Source organism: Vidua chalybeata, chromosome 17 (assembly GCF_026979565.1).
Source record: "Vidua chalybeata isolate OUT-0048 chromosome 17, bVidCha1 merged haplotype, whole genome shotgun sequence".
In the NCBI taxonomy this organism is placed as follows: domain Eukaryota; kingdom Metazoa; phylum Chordata; class Aves; order Passeriformes; family Viduidae; genus Vidua; species Vidua chalybeata.
The window spans coordinates 10,316,647-10,336,844 of record NC_071546.1 but is presented as its reverse complement, the minus strand read 5'-3'; the positions used below and the strand labels follow the sequence as shown (position 1 = coordinate 10,336,844).

General features: G+C 47.7%; 2 protein-coding genes across 7 annotated transcripts; one reads left to right on the top strand and one right to left on the bottom strand.

Moving 5' to 3' along the window:
* Window positions 1-885: 885 nt before the first annotated feature.
* Window positions 886-12,507, top strand: LSM14B (LSM family member 14B). Of its 6 annotated transcripts, none has more exons than XM_053958638.1 (10): window positions 886-1,129; window positions 5,192-5,355; window positions 5,701-5,764; window positions 6,292-6,408; window positions 8,198-8,368; window positions 8,490-8,570; window positions 9,539-9,700; window positions 9,872-10,025; window positions 10,705-10,884; window positions 11,213-12,507. In XM_053958638.1, exons 1-9 carry the CDS (start codon window positions 1,009-1,011, stop codon window positions 10,874-10,876), a joined length of 1,206 nt encoding a protein of 401 aa, XP_053814613.1. In that variant the 5' UTR covers window positions 886-1,008; the 3' UTR covers window positions 10,877-10,884; window positions 11,213-12,507. The 6 variants fall into 6 exon arrangements, with proteins under 6 accessions (XP_053814613.1, XP_053814612.1, XP_053814611.1 ...); XM_053958637.1 differs by having other exon boundaries at window positions 5,701-5,836; window positions 8,493-8,570; XM_053958636.1 differs by having other exon boundaries at window positions 5,701-5,836.
* A 1,934-nt stretch (window positions 12,508-14,441) lies between these two features.
* PSMA7 (proteasome 20S subunit alpha 7) lies at window positions 14,442-19,991 on the bottom strand. Its single transcript, XM_053958724.1, has 7 exons — window positions 19,831-19,991; window positions 18,466-18,592; window positions 17,499-17,623; window positions 16,001-16,123; window positions 15,537-15,656; window positions 14,930-14,992; window positions 14,442-14,666 (listed from the first exon to the last, which is right to left on the bottom strand). Exons 1-7 carry the CDS (start codon window positions 19,924-19,926, stop codon window positions 14,574-14,576), a joined length of 747 nt encoding a protein of 248 aa, XP_053814699.1. The 5' UTR covers window positions 19,927-19,991; the 3' UTR covers window positions 14,442-14,573.
* Window positions 19,992-20,198: the final 207 nt, after the last annotated feature.

Here is a 20,198-nt window from a genome sequence, read left to right as displayed (position 1 = left end):
CAGCCAACCTCCCTGCACTCAGACAATGGCTCCCCCTGCATTGTCCCCGGCTGCTGGGTTTGAACCTTATTCGTTTGAGCCACACAAATTAGTGAGATCTGTGCACTGACCCGCTGCCCGAAATGCAAGTGCCCTGCCTGATCCGCACCCCACCCTCCGGCTGGTGAGCGATTTCACCTCCGTGGCCATGTCTGCCAGATGCTGCCGGTTGTCTCTCATTGACCCGCAGATGGCCGGGGAGCTCCCGGGAGACGCCGCACGGAGCGGCCCCATCCTCCAGCTGCAGCCTGGCACGGAGTGACCCGAGCCGGGCCAGCAGAACAAAGGCACGGGGCGACCGGCACAGGGCAGGGCCCGCCAGGCACCCGCGGCTCTGCCAGCACCAACCGCGGCACCGGAGGGAGAATGGGCTTGGGCAGAGGCAGCCATGGCTGCTCCGTGACGGGAAGGCGATGGTCTCCTTCTCCCCGCGCCGCCTGACAGCAGCTCCACCGCATCAGCGAGCGGCAATGACACCCAAGTGAGGGGCAGCGACACACGGGCAGTGCCACCCGGGCGAGGGGCAGTGCCACCCGGGCGAGGGGCAGCGGCACGGGCTCAGTGTCACAGAGCCGCCCTCAGCTCCGATCCCCTCCCGCCCGCCCCGCGCGCTCCCCTCAGCCGCGGCAGCGCGGGAAGCCCAGCGCGCGCGCTCCCGCCCCGCCCCGCCCCGCCTGGCCCCGCCCCGCGGCGCACGTGGCACCCTCGCCCGCGCTGGTCACGTGACGCGGGCCCCGGGTGTTCCCCCTCCGCCCCTCCCCGTCTGACCCCGTCTCTCCCGTCTGGTCAATAGCGCGCGGCGCATGCGCGGTAACGCATCACGCCCCCCTCTGCCTCCCCCCGGCCCGTCTCCCTCCGCCCTATATAAGGCGCGCGCGGCGGGGTCCCGGCTCCGCAGTGCGCGTGGGCGGCGCGGCGGCTCCGCGCGGCTCTGGGACCCCCCTCCCCGCCCCCGGCCCCGCCGCCGCCATGAGCTCGGGGACCCCCTACATCGGCAGCAAGATCAGCCTGATCTCCAAGGCGCAGATCCGCTATGAGGGCATCCTCTACACCATCGACACCGAGAACTCCACCGTGGCGCTGGCCAAGGGTGAGGCGGGGCCCTGTGGGGGGCGCGGGCGGGCCTAGGCCGGCGCTGGCTGAGGGGACGCGGCGGGGGCCGCCGTGCCGTGAACAATGAGCGCGCCCGGGGCCCGCCCGCCCCGCGGGGCTGCGGCGGGGCTGGAGCCCCGGGTCCGGAGCGCTGCTGCTCTCCGTGAGTCAGCACTGATAGGGGCCGCGCCGGAGGGGCGGGCAGGGCCCGGGATGCTGAGCAGCCCTCGGTTCTCCCCGGGAGTTCCCGGAGAGAAGCGCTGCCGGCAGCACTGGCTCCCCTTGCCATTGTCAGAAGCGGGGAGGTGACGCTCGGCATCGCTGTGCGTGGCTCGGTTCCCTCGCTGGGCTGTGCCCGGCTGTGTGTCGGTGTTCGGCTCGAGGAGGGCCCCAGGCCGGTGCTGAGGAAAACAGCTGCTGTTGTTGTGTCTTTGTTCCTTCCGTGATCGATAACTGGACTCTGCTCAGGTGAGGAGGGTGGGAGCTGCTGCACAGAGCGCTGTGGGCCCCCTGCACGTGGGTCTGGCTCGCCGACCTTGCTGGCTCCTCAACGAGGCTTTACGTTTTGTTTCCCTGTAGAAATGCCGATCGTTATCTTTGAAACAGTGTCATTTGGGTTCAGTTGTCACCTGTGCTGGGAACTCCTGTATTTCATCTCACTAAAACCTGTCCTGTCTTGTTTAGTCCCTCAAACGTGAACTTACTGCTGTACTGCTTTTCAAGTCCAGCTTGGCTACTTCAGCTAATGTGTATCGGCGTTTTCTTTTCCTGAGTTTTGTCCTTCCTTGTTCTGGGAAGTTCACACGTTCTTCATTGCCTGCAGCCAGCCATCGGGGCTGTCCACAAAACAAACACCTTTTGTTTTGAAAGGCTGTTTGCTGGCAAGAGGCACTGACTTGCCAGATTCACAACTACCCGCAAGGCAGCCCGTGCCCCAGTGTTTACCCAGCGTAAAGATGCTTATATGATGCTGGACATTATTTGACACCCATTAGAGTGTTTTCTGAAGTTAAAAATGCGAGTTTTCTCAAATTCCCTTTTTCTCTAGGAATATAGCCGTTTATTTAAATGCACAAATGGAGCTGTTTGTGTTAGTGCTTGGCTCAAAGTACTTGAGAGGTTGCTGGAAGGATGCAGTTCCTTTCCTGTAGGTGCAGTAAGGTCTTCTTGACCCAGCAGCAAGTAGAAATGGTTCAAGTAGTCCTGCCTTACACATAGCAGTTGTTACTTCAGAGCTGGTGTGTTTCAAAGGCATGTGTGATTAAAGTGCTTTGTGGTGTGAGTAAGTATATGCTCTGGATAAGATTTCTGGCAGTTCTTGTATTTATTGGTCTCTCAGTGTTCAGTTTTGATAAACTGGAATGCCTAAGAAGTGGTTGTTGCAGTAGATGTGGAATACATTTTTCCCCACCTACAGAGCTGTTCTATAAACTACATCACAAACCCTGCTTTTCAGTGTAGCTCAGAGAGGTTTTTCAAATTTAGAGACTTTATAGCAAAGCAAAATTAGTGTCAGAGTTACAAATGTAACGACAATGTTGAAGTTAGGCAGTATTAACCCCATGTGTGGTGTCAGTGGTTTAAAACACTTGATCTCTGAGACATTAGAAGGGCCATGAATTACTGACATGCTGTTGAAGTTGTCCAGACTGCAGGTAAATTGTTGTTAAACCCTGGATGCCACTGTTTAAACACTTCCATGTGCAATGCAAGTGTCATTCTCTTTAGGTCTATCATTCATAAAGAGAAATTAAAGTTGAAAGAGACCTCTGGAAGAAATCTGGTTCAGCCTCTCACTTGAAGCCAGGCTGACTTCAATTGATTTATATTTGTTAAACCTTAATATGTGCACAGAATTTTAAATGCTGGGGATTCCATGGGCTTAATTAATCATGACAAGAAATTTGTCTGTTTTGTTAGAGGCTAAACTTAAATTGCAAATAAAGGAAGCTTAAGCCCACTGCTGTCCTGTCAGGAACTTACTCCCCCTTAAGTAGAAGTCTGAAGAAGTTGGAGTTTTTGAACAAAAAATATCCATGGAAGCTCTGCTTTCCAGTCAGTCTTGCTGTGCTTCCTGCCCCTTCAGAGCTTAAGCTCAACAGCCCTACACGAGTAGGAACTGTGTTGTAAACCAGGAGCTGCAGTGTTGTGGGATTGATTTCCTGTTCATCTGTAAGCAATAGTCAGTAACTTCATGGGAGATAGCCCTTCCCACCTCCACAGGAACTTCAAGCTGCTCTTTGTGCTGTGCCAGAAACAGTTAAACACCTCAGGTGCAGGGACAGGCAAGCTCAACTCCTACAGCCCTGTTTTGTCTACCACAAGGACTTGGCTTTCCACCTTTTTTTGTTAGAAACCTTGGGACCAGCCAACTGAGAGGCTGCCTGGGCAGCTTTGGGCTTTGCAGGTCATGTGTTTGTCCATGTGGAAGTTGATGGGCTGGTCATGGTGGTTTCCAAGTTAGCTGTGGGATCCTGCAGGAGCCCTGGATACCTTTAGTACATCTTGCCATAAGCTGTAATAATCTAATTTTGAACTGAGAGATCATTGGTACAGTTCATGTCCAAAAGGCTACAAGCATTGCTTTCAGTTTATTATCTGCTTCTGGTTGACTGGGTTACAGCAGTAATATGATCAAACAGCAGCTGGAGATCTAAAATAACTTGGAGAGGCTATTTACCCTAGGAACTCATGGAAGATGGCCATTGAAAGGAAGCGACTGACAGCTTGTCCTTGTACCAGCACCCCTTCCTGTTGGGTGCAAACTGAGGTGCTGAGCAGTGCAATAGGGACGTTCTGGCATTCACCTGCTCCTTGGGAGCTCGCCTGTGTGTTAACAGGGGTGAAGGCCATTTGTGGCACTAAGTGTTGCCTGGTGTGAGGTGAGCCACCTGCATACACCCTGGAACAGGACTCTTGACCATCCCTGGCTACAAGTGCCAACACTCCTCATAAGTTAGAAGCAGCATGGTGTGCCCTGGATGCTCACTGCATCCACTTCTGGTGCTCTTTTTCCTGGGAGGATGTGGTGCCCCCATCTGTGTGACAGGAAGAGTGGCTTGTCCTGGTGGAGGTGTTTCAGTACTTCCATGATAACCTGTTAGAAGCAATTGAGGGAGCTCCAATACAGAGTTCTTCCATTGGCAGAAAATGTGCATCAAGCCTGTATGTGCTGGTACTCATGTGAACTGGGAGTGCCTCTCAAAGACAGAAAGCAGCCACACCAGTGAACTTGGGAGTTCCTGTAACTTGTGGCTGAAATTTCAAGCTTTTACCTGTCAGTGCCTGATGTAACTGTGCTGTTTTCCTGAGCCAATAATCCAGCCTGACCTCTTCTTCCTTAATGGCTCAAATTAATTTATGCTTCTACCTAGTAGTTGCCACAGTCGGCTGAAGTCTTTCTTTTCCTGCTCTAATGTGTGACATTGCTGGTTAGTGTCTGTTCAAGTATTCTGGTAGCTGGCACTCAGTAAAGCCTCCCTAAGCACTGAGATCTTAGATTTATCACTGATGGCTTGCTTTGTAGTCACATTAATCATAAAAACAGTGACATTGGAGTAGAGAGGGAATTTTAATAGCAAGTTTTTATCATTGATAAAACTGCCTCTATCTGCATATTAAATGTATGAAACCAAAAGTGCAGATTTGAGCTCTAAAGCCTTCTAAGATTTCCCCCTGCTGCTTCAGGGGGCCTCTCCTGTGGTGTGGTGCAGTTGTCTGGAGCTGAATGCCTGCATGGGACAGCTGCTGGGGAGGGAAGGAGAGTACAGCACTGTGGGGAAGTCCTTGGGTTTGGAGTAGGATTCTTCACTCCAGCTGGTCTATGGTCTTTACCTTCACAGCTTGATGTAAACAAAACTGTTTATACAGGCTGCTGAAAAAGTTGGCATTTGAGGGAGCAGATGTGTGTGAGAAGGAGATTGAGGGTTCTGGAAGTAGCTGTTGTTGTTGTTGTTCCAAATGGCAAGTGTTGAAGGAGTACTTTTTAATTGCATGAATCTGAGCTTGCACAACGCTGCAGTGGCAGTACTGCACTAATGTCACCGTTTCCATGCCCCAGTGCGATCCTTTGGGACCGAGGACCGGCCCACAGACAGACCAGCTCCTCCCAGAGAAGAAATCTATGAGTACATTATTTTTCGAGGAAGTGACATCAAAGACATCACTGTCTGTGAACCTCCAAAAGCTCAGCATACTCTGCCACAAGATCCTGCCATTGTCCAAGTAAGTTAGCCTGAAGTGTTGGTAAAAAGCTGAGATAAAACACTGGTGTTTGAAGGACTACATTTTGGTAAAAACTTATAGAAATGAAGGCAAGTCAGTGTCTCCAGGAATCTTCAGATTATTTAAAGCATCCTGAATTTTGTTGTAATGTTTAAAGTAGCAGCAGCATAAAGACTTCAGTCAACAAAAGCCAGAGCTAGCTGAGAATGCAGGAAAATCGTAAAGAGGTAAACTAACCCTTCTCAGATTTACTTAAGCTTTAGTAATGCTGTACATGAAGAATCACTGCCAAAGCAAGTTGACTATTGGACACTGTAAATGGAAATGTACTTTGTCTTGTTACAGTCTTCACTGGGCTCTGCCTCTACATCATCCTTTCAGCCACATGTGCCTTACAGCCCGTTTAGAGGTATGCCACCTTACAGCCAGCTTGCTGCCAGCTCTTTGCTTAGCCAGCAGTATGCAGCTTCCTTAGGTTTAGGTAAGTACAAACTTTACTTGCTAGAATAAAGGGATGGCCTTGTATGCAGCTGCTGTGAAACAAATAACAGTAACTAACACCAAATTCCTTGCCAAGTGTCAGGCTGCAAGGAGCAGTGAATAAGTAGCTCACAACTTTGTGCAGTGGTTTTACTGCAAGGAAGCCTATGTTTCACTTGCATGTGTACACGCGCACATGAAAGAAACAAACTAAATAGCTGAAGTTTCTTTCTGAAATCAATGGGAATACCTGACAGTTGAGGCCAGTTCATTTCTAACCTAACACACCCCACATCACATGTAAAAAGAAGTTCTATTTCCAGAGAGGGCTGTAAATAAGCTGCTCTAATGCTGTTCTAGACAATCTTGTATCTCTTTCCAAGTCCTTCAGATGTTTCACTACCTTGTATCTTATCCATGTATCTCTGCTCTCTCTTCTTCCCTCTATCTCTTTAGAGAAATTGGTAAGCCCTCCAGCATCAGCAGCTGCTTCCAGCCCTAGTTCTTCTCCGTCTCCACAACCTGTTTCAGAGCCTGACATGTCTTCAGAGCCCCATCAGCTCTCTTCCAAGGGTAACAGCAGTTTGAGGACTCCAAATATTTGGAAGAACTGCATGGCACTTGCAAATACTCTGTTCTTGTTAACCCCTCCTAGAATGATAGTGCTTATATGGGTAATGCCAGTAGAACTAGTTTGTTCTCAGACTTTTTTTTTGCCTTTCATTACGTGAAGTATGATTCTTCCTGTCCTAGAAGTATCAATTAGAGAGACAGGAGAAAGGAAAAGTCCAGGACAGTGGATCCTCTTGTGTAAGTATCAGGAGAAGGATGAAGTTTAGAGATGCTAATGTGCTGCATCCTGTCCAGTAACATGTGTTACCATAAGGTTTGGGTGAGAAATTGGTCAGCTTTTCCTGGAAAAAGAAACACACTGCTTAAATTGTGGGTGGCCTTGTGGTTGGAGACTTAGGCTGATCAAAAATTTGGTTGTATTTTCTGTAATTGAGGAAACATCAGGGTAGATTTCATGCATGATGGGGCATTGTACCTTGTCCAGACTCCCAGTTAGTAAAGCATGACTAACAGTAAGCAATTCCTGAGTAGCAGAGATGACATGGTTCTGAGTGCTTGCTTCTATGTGTAAAACCTTTAGAGAAGGTTGAGTTGAGATACCAGACTGACCTTCCTCAGAGCAGGGTGACTAGGTGCAGCCTGCATTTAAACATGATAATTAGTTTCATCTGGGTTTAGCATGTATGCTCGTGTTGGCATGAAGCTTTTTACTTACTCTCTGCTTTTGGCCATCTATCTGTACATAGTTTCTCAATACTCTGGCTAAACTTTGAAACTTTCTCATGTTAAACTTGCGCATCAGCTTTGTCCTACACAGTAATCCTTAGGATATGTCTGTCTTCCTTGCAAGTTTTCCAGGTGTACATTAACTGGGAACCTGCATGATGTAACCTACTGGGTATATCTCATGTTGGACTTGGGTGACCCAGAAGTATCAGTGGCTTGGTTTGTGTGAACTCTTCAGCTTTTCACTTTTCTTGCTCTTTTAATATATTCAGTTAAGGTTTGCTTCCGAGCAGTTCTTATGCATAACTACATGAACCTGTAGTACTCCAAACCTTCTAATTAAACCTAGAATGCAGTGTTTCTTCTGAGTACTGAAGACTGTCACTTTTTAATATAATTGGTGTAAGGTATACCAAACCATGAAAAGTATTTACATGTTTTGTAGTGTGAATAAATAAGCCTGGATGGAAGAGCAACAGAAGTCTTGGTAACACTTTGGCCTTGACCAAGAAGGAATTTAAAAGGGTAACTTTGAGATCCTGGTCTGGTTTCAGGTTTTCTTTGTCTGAAAGCTCTAACAATAAGCAATGAAGTTGAAGGACTTCTAAAAGCGGCTTACAAAAGGGGATATAGCTGAGGTGCTTAAGCTTTTGCTGCAAAACCTTTCTGACAAAGTGGGGTAACTTTCTTGAATGGTTTCAAAATGGTGAATTTTTGTTTCAGATTTAAAATTATCATGTAAAGTAAAATCCTGCATAACGTAGAAATTAGATTTTGGTATAAACTGTCAGAGTGACTGACTTGGCTTGGTTGTTTAATGTTTGTCTAACTTTATTTAAGAAATATATGGGTATATTTCCTGAAACTGAGGCTCTGGATGTGAGAGCCATGACTTGTATGGCAGTGGTGCCTTACCTGGTGCCACTTAAACTTAACCTGTAATGATGCACACTCAAGGCTTTGAGTCGTTCTTGACCAAACGGTTTCTCCCTAGAAGTGGGCAGGGTTTGAATGGTGTTGGCACATTTTCTGAGAGGCACTTAGTCATTGGGATTTTTTCCAGGTGCTGGCTTTCCTTCTGTTCACCCAGTCCGCAAAAGCCCCATGGTAGAGCAGGCTGTCCAGACTGGCCCAGTTGACAGCATGAATTCCCAAAAGCTGCCCCCAGTGAAGGTGACTCCGGGGATTCCGCGCAGCGCCCGGCAGGTCCCGCAGGCCACCAGCAAAGCAAGTGGTACGTACACACAGCTTCAGCCCTGAGCGCTGGGCTGGAGCAGCCTTCCAAGGTGCGCTGCATCGCTGAGCTCCTTGGGGATTGTTCTTGTGCTCCTTTAAAGTTTATCCTTCTTGTTCAGTAGATACAGTTCAGGCAGCACCTGTGCAAACCCAAGGACAGGTGAATGATGAAAACAGAAGACCTCAAAGGAGAAGATCGGGTAGGTTAAACAGTCTCAACAGCCTTGAAGGCAAGTGGTGTTAACTTCAGTGAAGGATTAACTGACAGAAGACTGGGAGAAAGCTTTGGGCATCCAGAGATGTTTCCCTAACAAAACAGCTTCTGGAGTCGCAGAAGTTCAGAACATTCCAGGGACAGAGTTCTAGCGCCTTTTCTAGAAAGTTGAAGGTATGTCATAAAAATCAATGCTGTGACTTGGCAGCAGCAACTGGATTTCTCTGAAACCTCAAGTATATTTACTGGGAGAGTCAGCCTGTTTGAGACTTTCTAGTGCTTTTATAACAGAGAGGAGCTATGGAACACTCACCTCCATAGAGCAGAATTTGTATTTCAAAGTGGCAGTACAAGCATGGGCCAGAAGCAAGTGAAATTCAAAGAGGTTTCAGCCCAAGTAAAATGAGAAAGGACAGGAAACAACACTTCAGACTCTCAGGTCTTCAAATTGATTAGTTTGCAGAATGGGTTATAGCTTTTCCAAGAAGGAGTGGATAGCATCTCAGTCAGAAACTAGACAGAGTCCAAGCTCCTTTGGTGGGTAGATGAGTCTTTTGCTGGATTTTCTTACACCTCCTCTTTGCCATCACAATGGGTTTTAGGCTAATTACAGTGCTGTGTTTGCAGGTGAAGAGCAGACAGATAATTTTCCCCACCTCCCTCAGCTTTTCTTGCTGCAGTGCTTGTTCTGACTTCCTCTCTGCACACTGGAAGGGAAGTTGGATGCACTGTCTTAGTGGTAAGACTAACATCCAGGAATGCTGCTCAGAAAGTTGAAGTATTGCTGTAATGTCTTCTACAGCCAAAATCAGAAGTTGCTTTCAAAGAGGTGTGGCCTAACCACAGGACTGGAAGCCAGAAACTCCTGAGTTCTATCCCTGGTTTCCTCTGGTCTTGAGCAAGTCGTGTAACCTCCCTGTGCGTTACCAAGTGTTTAAACTCTCCTGCTTTCAGGAAACAGGAGAACCAGAAACCGTTCTAGAGGACAAAACAGACCAACTACTGTGAAGGAAAATACAATAAAGTTTGAAGGTGACTTTGACTTTGAAAGTGCAAATGCACAATTCAACAGAGAGGAGCTTGATAAAGAATTCAAGAAGAAACTAAACTTTAAAGGTTTGTGCCTTCATTAAATATGAATTGCTGAGCTAGTAGTAAACACTGCATAGACAAACTGATTATGAGAAACTGCATGATTACCTCCCAAATCTTGTTTGAGGGAGCAAGAGAACAGATGGCTCTGCAGTGTGTGCCTCAAGGAAGTGTAATGCATTTCATTATCTTCAGATGACAAAGCAGAGACGGGGGAAGAAAAAGGGGACCCTGGAGTGGCAACCCAAAACAATGATGGTAACACAGAGGAGGACCTGCTGGGGCCCAACTGCTATTATGATAAATCCAAGTCTTTCTTTGACAACATTTCTTCAGAACTGAAATCTAGGTGAGTGTTTTTTAAAAGCTTGGTTTTTAAATGGAATTTTAGGCATAAAATTTCAGACACAACCTTTGTGACATGGTGTAATTGAAAAACTTTAGAATAGACTTTAGACAAGGAATATTGCCATGCATTTGGTGGCTCACAAGTGAAGTGAACTAAGCTTCATGCAGTGGGATCAAACAAAAGCATTTCAGCTGATATGATACACTTGCTTAAACTATGATAGAGGAGTTTCCATTTCTGTTTCCCAGTACTGACTTTGAACTCATTGATCTTAAACAAATTCCTTATCTGGCTTGTGGGAGAGGAGGCATCAGGGTCATGCTGTACTGAAGGTGCAGCTGGCAGACAGGAGTAAGCTAAGCCTGGAGGTGGGGCAGAGAGGTCAGCTCTGGCTGTGGAAATGCATTAGGTTAAATGTTGGGAATATGAAGGGGAAGCTTCAGCTTTCACTGCCACCAGTGATGTTATCAAGTGCCTGGAGAAGTGAGACATCCCTTTAGTGTCAGCATGAGGGACATGCTCTGTGGTGTGGCTGCAGAGGGGCTGGGTTAGAGCAGGTACACTGCAGCTGCTGCTTGTTGCAGCGCAGCTCAACAAAATCAGGGGTTAGGGGCTCCCTCTCTAAGTGAGCTGGTGGTTCTTTAATGTTTGTGTTCAAGCTGAACTCAGCCTTGTTCAGTTCCAGGCGCACCACGTGGGCTGAGGAAAGGAAGCTCAATACAGAGACGTTTGGAGTGTCTGGACGGTTCCTTCGTGGCCGCAGCTTTCGAGGTGGATTTCGAGGTGGAAGGGGGAGTGGAGCAGCAAGGAGAAACCAAACCACTCACAGAGCTGGTACTGGCAGAGTGTAACTTCAGAGGCAAGTGCTCTAGCAAGAGTAAATACTCTCTCTGAGCCAGGTTTGCCTGAACTGTCTGTGCAGCCTGTTTTGCCCTCCAGTCTCATGGATATATAAAGAATTTTTCCTTACTGGATCTGATTGATATTTCTAAAGGGTAGAAGGAGATAAGAGTGGTCTAACATGTTGATTTCTTGGTCTCACCCTGAGAAAAGGCTCAGCTCAAGCAAGCAGCTTTTGCATTCTAACTAAGCATTTCAGCTGATACAGGGGTGTGACCTTTGCTATTTTTCTTCTTGAGAGAAGAACCCTGTAATATCAAATCTAATTCTACCTTTTTTCTGAATAGGTTCAAACATCTCTCGTGAGAGGATGAAACTGTATATAGAAAGAAAACAACGAACTGCTGCACTAACGTGGGAAAATGGTTCATATTGTTTACTGTCTCAGCTCAAGTGACAGAATTTCATGTACTACTGCTTATATTTTGGACTTACTTTGGACCAGCCACTGTTTGCTGGAATTTTTTGGAAGAGGGAATGTGTTCAGGGGTACCTTCTTCAGGGTGTCTTTTCTTTTTGTTTGTGTTTTTCAAGTGCAGACTAACTTACACGGTTCTTCTTTCTGGGTCTCTCAAGGCTGCTATAGTCTAAGCTCAAAGTCAGACTCCTTTTCTGAACCCTGGAGAAGAGAAACCATGCCGTTTTAACACGGAACCAAAGCTCACTTGAAACAAACCAGCTATAATTTGTTTGTTCTGAGTAACCAAATGGATCCTTTGGTGCTGCTGGTCTCACGGATCTTGGCAGCAGGTGTGAAGTAGCACTTGGCATCTGGAGAAATGGATTCCTGGTGCTGAGGAGTTGTGTATATTGTCACTTGGGAATACTGGAGTGTTGATCATGTAGTAGTGTTTCTGACTGTACAGCTGTTTGTGGGCTGCTGCTGGGCTGGAGGTACCACAGGACCGTGGCTCTGCCTTGAGCTGAAGGGTGCTGGGAGTGCCTGGGGCTTGGAGCTCCTGGCTGGAGTATGGGGACACCATGTGGGATGGGAGCAGTGACTGTCCCCACTCGTGTGCAGAGTTTTTGGCAGTAGTGACTGTCTGGGAAGGAGACCTGAAGCTCTGACTTGTTTGCCTCAGTTTGTACCTCGCTGGAGGCAGCACCAAATGCAAACAGTTCTCTGTACTCTGTAGACTGTGGTGGAACTCTTTGGAATGTTTTCATTCAACTAGGGATGGGAGACCATATAATGAAGCTTAACAGATGGGCATGTTTAATTTCTTTCCTCTATACCCCCATACTGTAAATAGTTTAGTTGTTTTTCTTTTGTTTTTAAAAATCTGTATGTGGGGAGAGGGCTGGGAGGGAGGGGTTACCTTTGTTTGCATGAAATAAGTGGGTTAAATTGCTATAGGCATGTGTCCCGTTTTTGGTTGGTAGGGAATTTTGTTGAAAAAGCACCTTGATGACTGAACCCCTTACATAGCTCAAGTTTTTTTTAGTTATGCATTGACCTAGGTTACTGTAAAAGCTTGGATTTATTTTTGTAGGACTTTATTGCTGAGAATTAGAACGTAGCAGTGGGGCTGCTCTTTGGAGTAATGTAAATTGTAATTATAATAAACATGTAAATGTTTAATGTTTTTCTCCACCTCTGTTCTGTACATAGCTCCATAACATCAATCCCTACACCTCCTCTGGCACCTGTCCTTGCTGGGCTCCCATCCAAGCTGGAGAAAACCTGGCTGCAGAGCTCTGGCAAACCTGGAAGTGTTACATGGTATTGGGAAAAGGCTGAAACACCCCAATCCAGGCACTGCCCATTGTACTGTTGCCCTGGTTCCCATGCTGGGACTCAGCCTAATGAGGGTTATGTTACTCCAGCCTCGCAGAGGGAGGCCCTGGGCTGGTGGGGTTCCCCAGGAGCCACCTCTGAGCTGGGGTGTGCTGCAACTGCTCACTCAGAGCTGCTCTGCCTCTAATTTTGCTGCTAGCAAAGCAGCCACTGTGGCTCTAAGTTGTGGAGATGGAATTGCACTGCCCTGGCAGAGCATGGGAGGAGAAATCCTTACTGCTCCTGTGTAATCACCATTATTCATATGTAGCTGTGCCTGAGTGGGATCAATTCCCTTGTTTCCTCAGTAAAGCAGCTCCCAGGTATAAGCACATCCTTGACACTGCTGAAGTTTGTGTCCCAGCCTCTGAGCCAAGTGCTGGCCTGGCTCCTGCTGTCCAGGAGCAGAGGGGACTGGTGGCTGTGGCAAGCCCTAGGGCTTGTTCCCTGTGAGCCCTTCTTCCCCAGGAGCACTGCAGGCTCAGCTGCAGCCCTGTCAGCTTCCCCATGGAAAAGTCCCAGTGTGTGGGAACAATTGTAGTGACTTGAGCAGGGAACCAAGTGCAGCTTTTTTGACTTCAAAGTTCCAGCCCAAGGGGTGATAAATTAAACAACCTGGTGTTCCAGGACCATGCTTCCTCTGGCTCATGTGGTCTAATGTGTCCCTGAGCAGCAGCAGCACTGCTGCTTCCCTGTCCTTGACTCCTCCCTTGTGGGATCCTCTGCCCACACTTTGCTGGGCAGCATTTCCCTGTAAACAGCTCCTGGCTGTGTGAGAGCCCAGCACTGTGAGCTCTGCTGCCTGGAACATCTCTGCCCTGGAGCCCCCCAGTGTCCTGGGCAGGGGCTTGAGTACCAGAGCTGCCTCTTACAGGCTTCTGGGCCACATTCAATCCTTGCTGTGCCTGCTGTCACCCCAGCCCTGCTCTCCTGCAGTCCCACCCTCTCTGGGTGTGCAAGAGCACACTGAAGAGCTGCTTCCAAGGGCAGCAGTTCTACCCCCTTGGTGGATACAAATGAGGAAACATTTACAATAAAGGAGCACCTGTTCTTATTGCTTCAAGTACTGAGAGTATGAGCTTAGGTGGGGAGAGGCCTGAGACTCCTCTGAAATGAGGAAACAGTTCAAACCAACTTCTGGGGTAAAAGGTAGAGAAGCAGCATGTGAGGGCAAACATCAGAGGAGAAAGTGGAAGAGCTACAACTCTGCTGCGTGTAACACTCGCTATAGTTATTGTTTAGCTCTTGGTGCATAAATCTTCCCCCAGGAACCACACCAGCACTACCTTACTCTGAACCAGACTTGGAAGCACCAGGTCATGCACCTCTGCCCTGAGCATGTGCCTGCAGCAGCAGTCCCCATGTGACCCCCAAAACACAACCCCCATCTCTGTCCTGTCCTATAGGAGTAAACTCCTGCTGTCAAGGATGCTGTACGACAGACCCAGCCTTTTCAACTTGAAAGATGCCCATTAGGGACTAAAAACCCCAACTCCATATTAGTTATGTTGAGACCATAATAACAACCCCCAAGACAGCTGCTTAAGGTAAAAAAAAAGGGACATGCTGAGAGCTGAGACAGTGCAGAAAAGAACCATTAAACAAAGTGAAGTGTCCAGGGAAAAAAAATGCAAGCAAAGTATCTGTCCTTTAATGGGTCACTGCTGCTGTTCTGTAGCCAACCAGATCATCCTGGGTAATTAAAATCCAAGGAACAGACAGTTTTTTTAAATAACAGCTTTAAAAAAAAATCAGTAGGTTTATTGTAGATCTCAAGAGAGCACAGTATGAGTAACTGGAATGCCTACATGTCTATACAGAATAACCCATCACTCGAATTAAAAAGCAGCTAAGCGGGTGCATTTCATTCATCATGATGTTTTCTTCTGTTTTTTCTTTTCATTTTCTTCCTTTTCCTTTTCAATTTCAGCCACATACTTCTCAATTTCTTCAGGGTTTAGGATCTAAAACAGAAACACAGGTGACCCTCAGGATACCAATAAACTTAAGAGACATTCATGGAAGTGATTCTAGTTCTGCCATGGGAAGAACATTAACTGCTGTTTATCTGGAAGCAGGTACCTGATGCAGACATAACAACATTCCTTGGCCACTAAGAATAAACTGGAGTATTTGGCAGTGCAAAATGTGAGATTAAGTTCGGGCAGATCAACAAGGACACTATCAGAGACGAGCTCAAGGGGAGAGAAGCAAACAACAGCCTCACCTTCAGTGGCTGCTCCCGTCTCATGACCGCCAGCTCGATGTTCTTCCCACCAGACTGCACCACCTGCATGAGGCAGAGGGAAGCTTTAGGAGCCTGGCCAGGAATTCACTCCAACAAACCCCTCTCAGGTCTCTCCTCAGAAGGAGAATAGCTACAGATGGGGTCTATTTCAGTCCTTGGCTCTTAAAATCTCAACACCAGCAGCACTAACTCTCAAAACGGTCTTCACAGTGGTGCCAGTGCCCTGGGCAGATGGAGAACACCTCAGCCCCACCACATGACCTGTGCTATTTTTTATTTTTAAATTAAAAAATGAAATACTCACCATGTGCTCTAGCACATCTCTGGTGCATTTGTGTTAACACCCAGAACTGAAGTCTATTTTCCTCACCAGAGCTGCTGGTAAGTTCTGTATAAACTATGGAAATTGTTACCCCAAATATTCTGAACCTTGAATTCAATCCACCACCCACAGCCTACAGTAAATAGCTCTCACAGATCCTTCGCAGTACTTCCTTGGTGCATCCACAAATATTTTCCCACATTCACACCTAAGAAGTGAATCTGGACAGTGAAAAGCCACAGAAGAGATGTGAAACAGCCTCACCTCGAGAAGAGCCTTGATGACAAGTTTAATAGTCAGATCATCTGTTTCAATGGCCTCATCGGTGTAGTTTTTCTCCAGGAACTCACGCACAGATTTGGCTCCTCTGCCAATGGCATTAGCCTGGAAACATTAAGGGGAAAAAGAAAATAAATTGGAGTTAAGAAAAGATTTCATTTGCAGAGTAAGAAAGAAACACAAAATTGTACAATTGAATAACCTGTCACATACAAAGACAGTTATCTGGCACAGGTGGGTTGGTTTTGGGTTTTTTTGAAAGCTGGACAAAAGTTCCCAAGGAAAGCTGAACTGCAGATGGCCACTCTCAGTACATTTGATCACTGAGGATTTTTGCAGCTGTGAGACAGCACCATCTGGCCAGTGAGATCTCCTCTACCCCAATCCCACTTTAAAGGAGACAATAACTCACAATTATTCCATTTCCAGCAGGGCCTGAGCCCACTCACCTTCCAAGCGTGGTAGGTGCCAGAGGGGTCAGTCTGGTACAGCCGCGGGGTCCCATCGAAGTCAAAGCCCACGATGAGGGCAGAGATCCCAAAGGGCCTGCGGCCGTTGCTCTGCGTGTACCTCTGAGCACAAAGACACACTCTCAGGCAGTTCTGAACACATTTCTAGGCTGCAAAGCAGACTCTGGAGCAGTTACAACCAGAAGAGCTACCAGAAATGCCGTTAACTGGCTCTCTGCAGTAGTCAGGACTCTCTATCTCATGGAGCCCCTAAGGCAGGCAAGCGAGAGGTGGTTCCTGTCCAACCCCTGTTTCTACACCTGGTTACAGCTTCCAGAAGCACCTCCCCACCTGCTGAGTGGTGCTGAGGCAGCCAGAGCCAGGTCTGCAAGCCCCAGTGTGGCACCATGAGGACACCTGAACACAGTTTTCACCAATGATTTGCACTGATTCCACAGGAAATCACGGCAGCTCCGTGGCTGTAAGCACGTTACACTGGAGCCATGTCACAGCCCTCCTGGGACACTGCTAGCAAAGTCACTGCAGTGTCACACACCAAGGGCAGGAGGGCTGACACCCACAGCACCACGGCAGCAGGAGCTGGGCCAGGTGTGTTTGCAACAGTGTGAGAGAAATGGTGAATGTGCCAGAAAGATAGACACAAACGTGAGATTGGATAAAGGAACAAAGTGAAACTCGGGAAGTGGTGCCTTGCTCTGACAGACTAGTGATTATTATTATTACTACTGAAGAATCACATTATTACCATCACCATTGCTCCAACACATCTGTGCATAAGTAAATTACATTTTCTCTAATTCTCGCTAGTGGCTGAAAATCAGTTTAATACACTGGCAAATGAGTAATTTTTCTCACAGAACACAGCTGGGAATATTTTGATGCTGCAAGTCATTCTAAATTCATGACTATCAAACACAAAACATACTAAATACTGCACCAATTTGCTCCCCTCTTACCCATCCCTGCAATGGCTTTGCAGGAGGAAAAACTACCAGGAGGCATGAAGAAAAGACAGTAACCCAGGCCCACTGCTCTGGGAGTGAGATGCTCTGGGAGCAGGGTGTTCCTGATGACATTAACACATGGAACTGTGCAGTCCTTACAAGAACTGTAAGTCCTTGTCCTTATAAGTCCTTACAAGCAACTGTAGTTGCTTTATCTTGGGGGAAAAAACTCAAATCAAACAGCACTCAATTGTTCTTTTCCATTGCTACATCCCCATTCCCAATAAACACCCACAATGTGATTTTTATCAGGTAAGTAGAGTGAGGCAAAGGACAGACATTTACACAGCTTGAAGAAGTGTCAGATATTCCATGCTACACAACGTGTGGCTCGTGCTACACGTGTGACACTCTAGTCCCACGTGGTACACACCTGTTACACACCTAATTGTACATTATGCATAACACAACAGCACATAAAACATCTCTGTCAGGTCAGGACATCCTCAGCAGCTCTGTGCAGCCCCAAGTACCTGTTTCAGGCTGGCAATGTAGCGTGTGATGTACTCCACGGTGACAGGATCCTCCACAGTGAGCCTGTGGCTCTGACACTCCACCCGAGCTCTGTTTATGACTATCCTGGCATCAGCTGTCAGCCCTGAAACGACAGAGGGGCCTCAGAGTCATGAAAAAACCTCAGAACACCAATCTGGCCCTAAAAGGCCCATGAGGTCAGTGTCAACAGCAAGGGAAAATCAAAGCAGAGGTCAAACTCTCAGGTTTGCTGAGCAAGAGCATTTGTAAGGCAGCAGAAAGTGGTTAATGAACAAAAATAACTAAAGTATTCAGTTTACAGCTTCCATGTTTGTGAGTTAGGTGGCACTTAATTCTAAACCAGGTAATGAGAGTATTACTGACAGCATTCCATATCCCAGCTGATCTGCAATGCTCATTCTCACACACATTATTCCTCATGCAGTCCAGTTTCATCTGCCCAGCAAACCTCATCTAGTTAACGAGGCTACAGCAGCATGGTATTAGCTGACAAAAGTGTGACCCTTTAAAAAAAATATTTTAAAGAAATTTAATTCTTATTTCATTCTTATTATTATTTACTTTTTAGCTAATGCTGCCATTTTTCACTTAGAGCCTTGTTTTATTAGAGAATTTTCCCTCAAGTTTGTAAACACCCCTGCACATCTCCCAGACCCTGGCTAAGGGAGCAAGGCAGGAGAAAGAACTGAGCCTCTCATTCCTGCACACTGAACCTAAACCCTCTTGTTTTAGTCAGTTAAATCAGATCCCCCCTTAAAAATATTATTGACATGGACACTCTATCTTTCCATATTAAAAAAAAAAAAAAAAGAATAAGCTACTGTGGAAATACCATGCTTCCCACAGTTCTCAGCCAGTTACATCCTGTATTTTGGGTTCTCAGATTCCATAAACATGCCCAAAGGTGCCCCAATAACTGCCAGAACCCCTGAAGGCACCATGTACCTGCAAAAGCCATGCAGACATTGTCATCCAGAGCACAGATCTTCCTGACAGTTCTCTCATCCTGCAGCTTTGCCACTGACTTCTTCTCCACACCAAGGACAACAATATCCTTCCCTCTTACTCCAACCTTCCATGCATGAAAAGAAGAAGTAAAAAAGTTAACCCAGGTCCAAAAATCCTCATAGCTGCAGACTTTACTCAAATGAGCAGTAACCAGGCACAAACCCCCACAATGCAACCACTACCTCAGCTTGAAGTCAGGATTTTATTTCCCTCTCAACCCGGAGGCAGGACTGATGTAACAAAAATTGCAATGCATTTCAGGGTGCAGTTTCATCATCAGTTTCTAACAGCCTAAATCCCTGTGGCTCCCAAGAGACAGATTCCAGCTCCTCTTACAAACTGTCTTTTCTCCAACAGCACCATCAGTGTTTCCACAGCCATGAAAACCCCGCTAGTCCAGTGGCACTGCTCAACTCAAGAGCCCAAGGCACTGAAGATCAGGCCAAGTAACACCTACAGCTGCCAAAATGTTCTGTCTGTAGTTGCCTTAACGTCCTAATTCATTCCTTGGATATACACCTTTTCCATCATCACAGAGGAAAAAGTAACCCTTGACCCTTCCCCTTCATCCTCACTGTTTCTCACAGGGGGATGGGAATCATTTTTTGTTGTGGGGCAGCCCTGCTGTCAGCATGTTCCAAATGTTCCTAAAAACATTAAACTCAACAAGAGACAAGACGGGTGGTTATATTGTATGCTGTCTCCACTTTTGCAGTATTTTTAATGTCTGAAAAAAACGAAGAGTGTATTTGGCATTAGGTTTTGTTACAATCATTCCCATCCCAATGATAGTACATTCTCTTTTTGGTAATGGCAATTAAAACATACTACAGTTATTAATACAGTCATGACTTTTTAGAATTAAAACTCACTAGAACTTATTACAATCACTAATATAACGCTATTTACAAATTAACGCTTTTTTTCTCCTCCCCTAAATGAAATAAAACTCTCACTGAGCAAAAGCTTGGGACAACTGGAAGCTGGGAGCCATCCATGTGCTTCTAAGGGCTTTTACCGACGTGTTTCCCAAGGCGCTGGGAATCTGCCTGGCGCACAAACACAAAGTACCACAACCTGCAGCACGGACTGCGGACAGGAGAGGATCCCTGCAGGCCCCACACAGCGCCGGAGCCCCGCAGGAAGCGATGCGCTGTGGGCACCCCAAGCGATCTCCCTGAAGCGGCTCCCGCTGCCCCCGCGGCCTCCCGGGCCCGCCAGGCCGGGCGCGCAGCGCGGCGCAGGCCCCGCCGCGGGCCCCGCTCCGCCGCCGCCCCGCCGGCCCCGCGGCCGCCGACTCACCGCGGTGGAGCCTTTCTTGACCGCCTCCTGCGCGTACTCCACCTGGAAGAGGTGCCCGTCCGGGGAGAAGACGGTGATGGCGCGGTCGTAGCTCATGGCTCCGGCAGAACCCGCACCGTCATCCGGGCGGGCCGGGGGCGGGGCCGCTGCGCTCCTGCGCTGCGCACTTGGCGTACGCACTTGGCGTACGCACTCGGCGCGCGCTGCGCTGCGCTCCCGCCGTGCGCGCCCGGCGCAGGGCCCGGCACGCCCCGCGCTGGGCGCGGAGGTGACCCCAAAAATCCTCCCCTGCCATGGGCACGGACACCTCCCACTATCGCAGGCCGCTCCCAGCCCCGTCCAACCCCGGCTCGGACATTTTTAGACAT

Bases quoted from the DNA above. Each gene is read 5' to 3' on its own strand.
- PSMA7 (XM_053958724.1), bottom strand. From the start codon at position 19,926: ATGAGCTACGACCGCGCCATCACCGTCTTCTCCCCGGACGGGCACCTC. The intron at 16,124-17,498 runs GTACTTGGGGCT...CTTTGTGCTCAG, and splicing joins ACATTGCCAGCCTGAAACAG to AGGTACACGCAGAGCAACGG. The intron at 14,993-15,536 runs GTGAGGCTGTTT...TGCCTCATGCAG, and splicing joins TCATCAAGGCTCTTCTCGAG to GTGGTGCAGTCTGGTGGGAA.
- LSM14B (XM_053958636.1), top strand. From the start codon at position 1,009: ATGAGCTCGGGGACCCCCTACATCGGCAGCAAGATCAGCCTGATCTCC. The intron at 1,130-5,191 runs GTGAGGCGGGGC...TCCATGCCCCAG, and splicing joins CACCGTGGCGCTGGCCAAGG to TGCGATCCTTTGGGACCGAG. The intron at 8,369-8,489 runs GTACGTACACAC...CTTCTTGTTCAG, and splicing joins GGCCACCAGCAAAGCAAGTG to TAGATACAGTTCAGGCAGCA.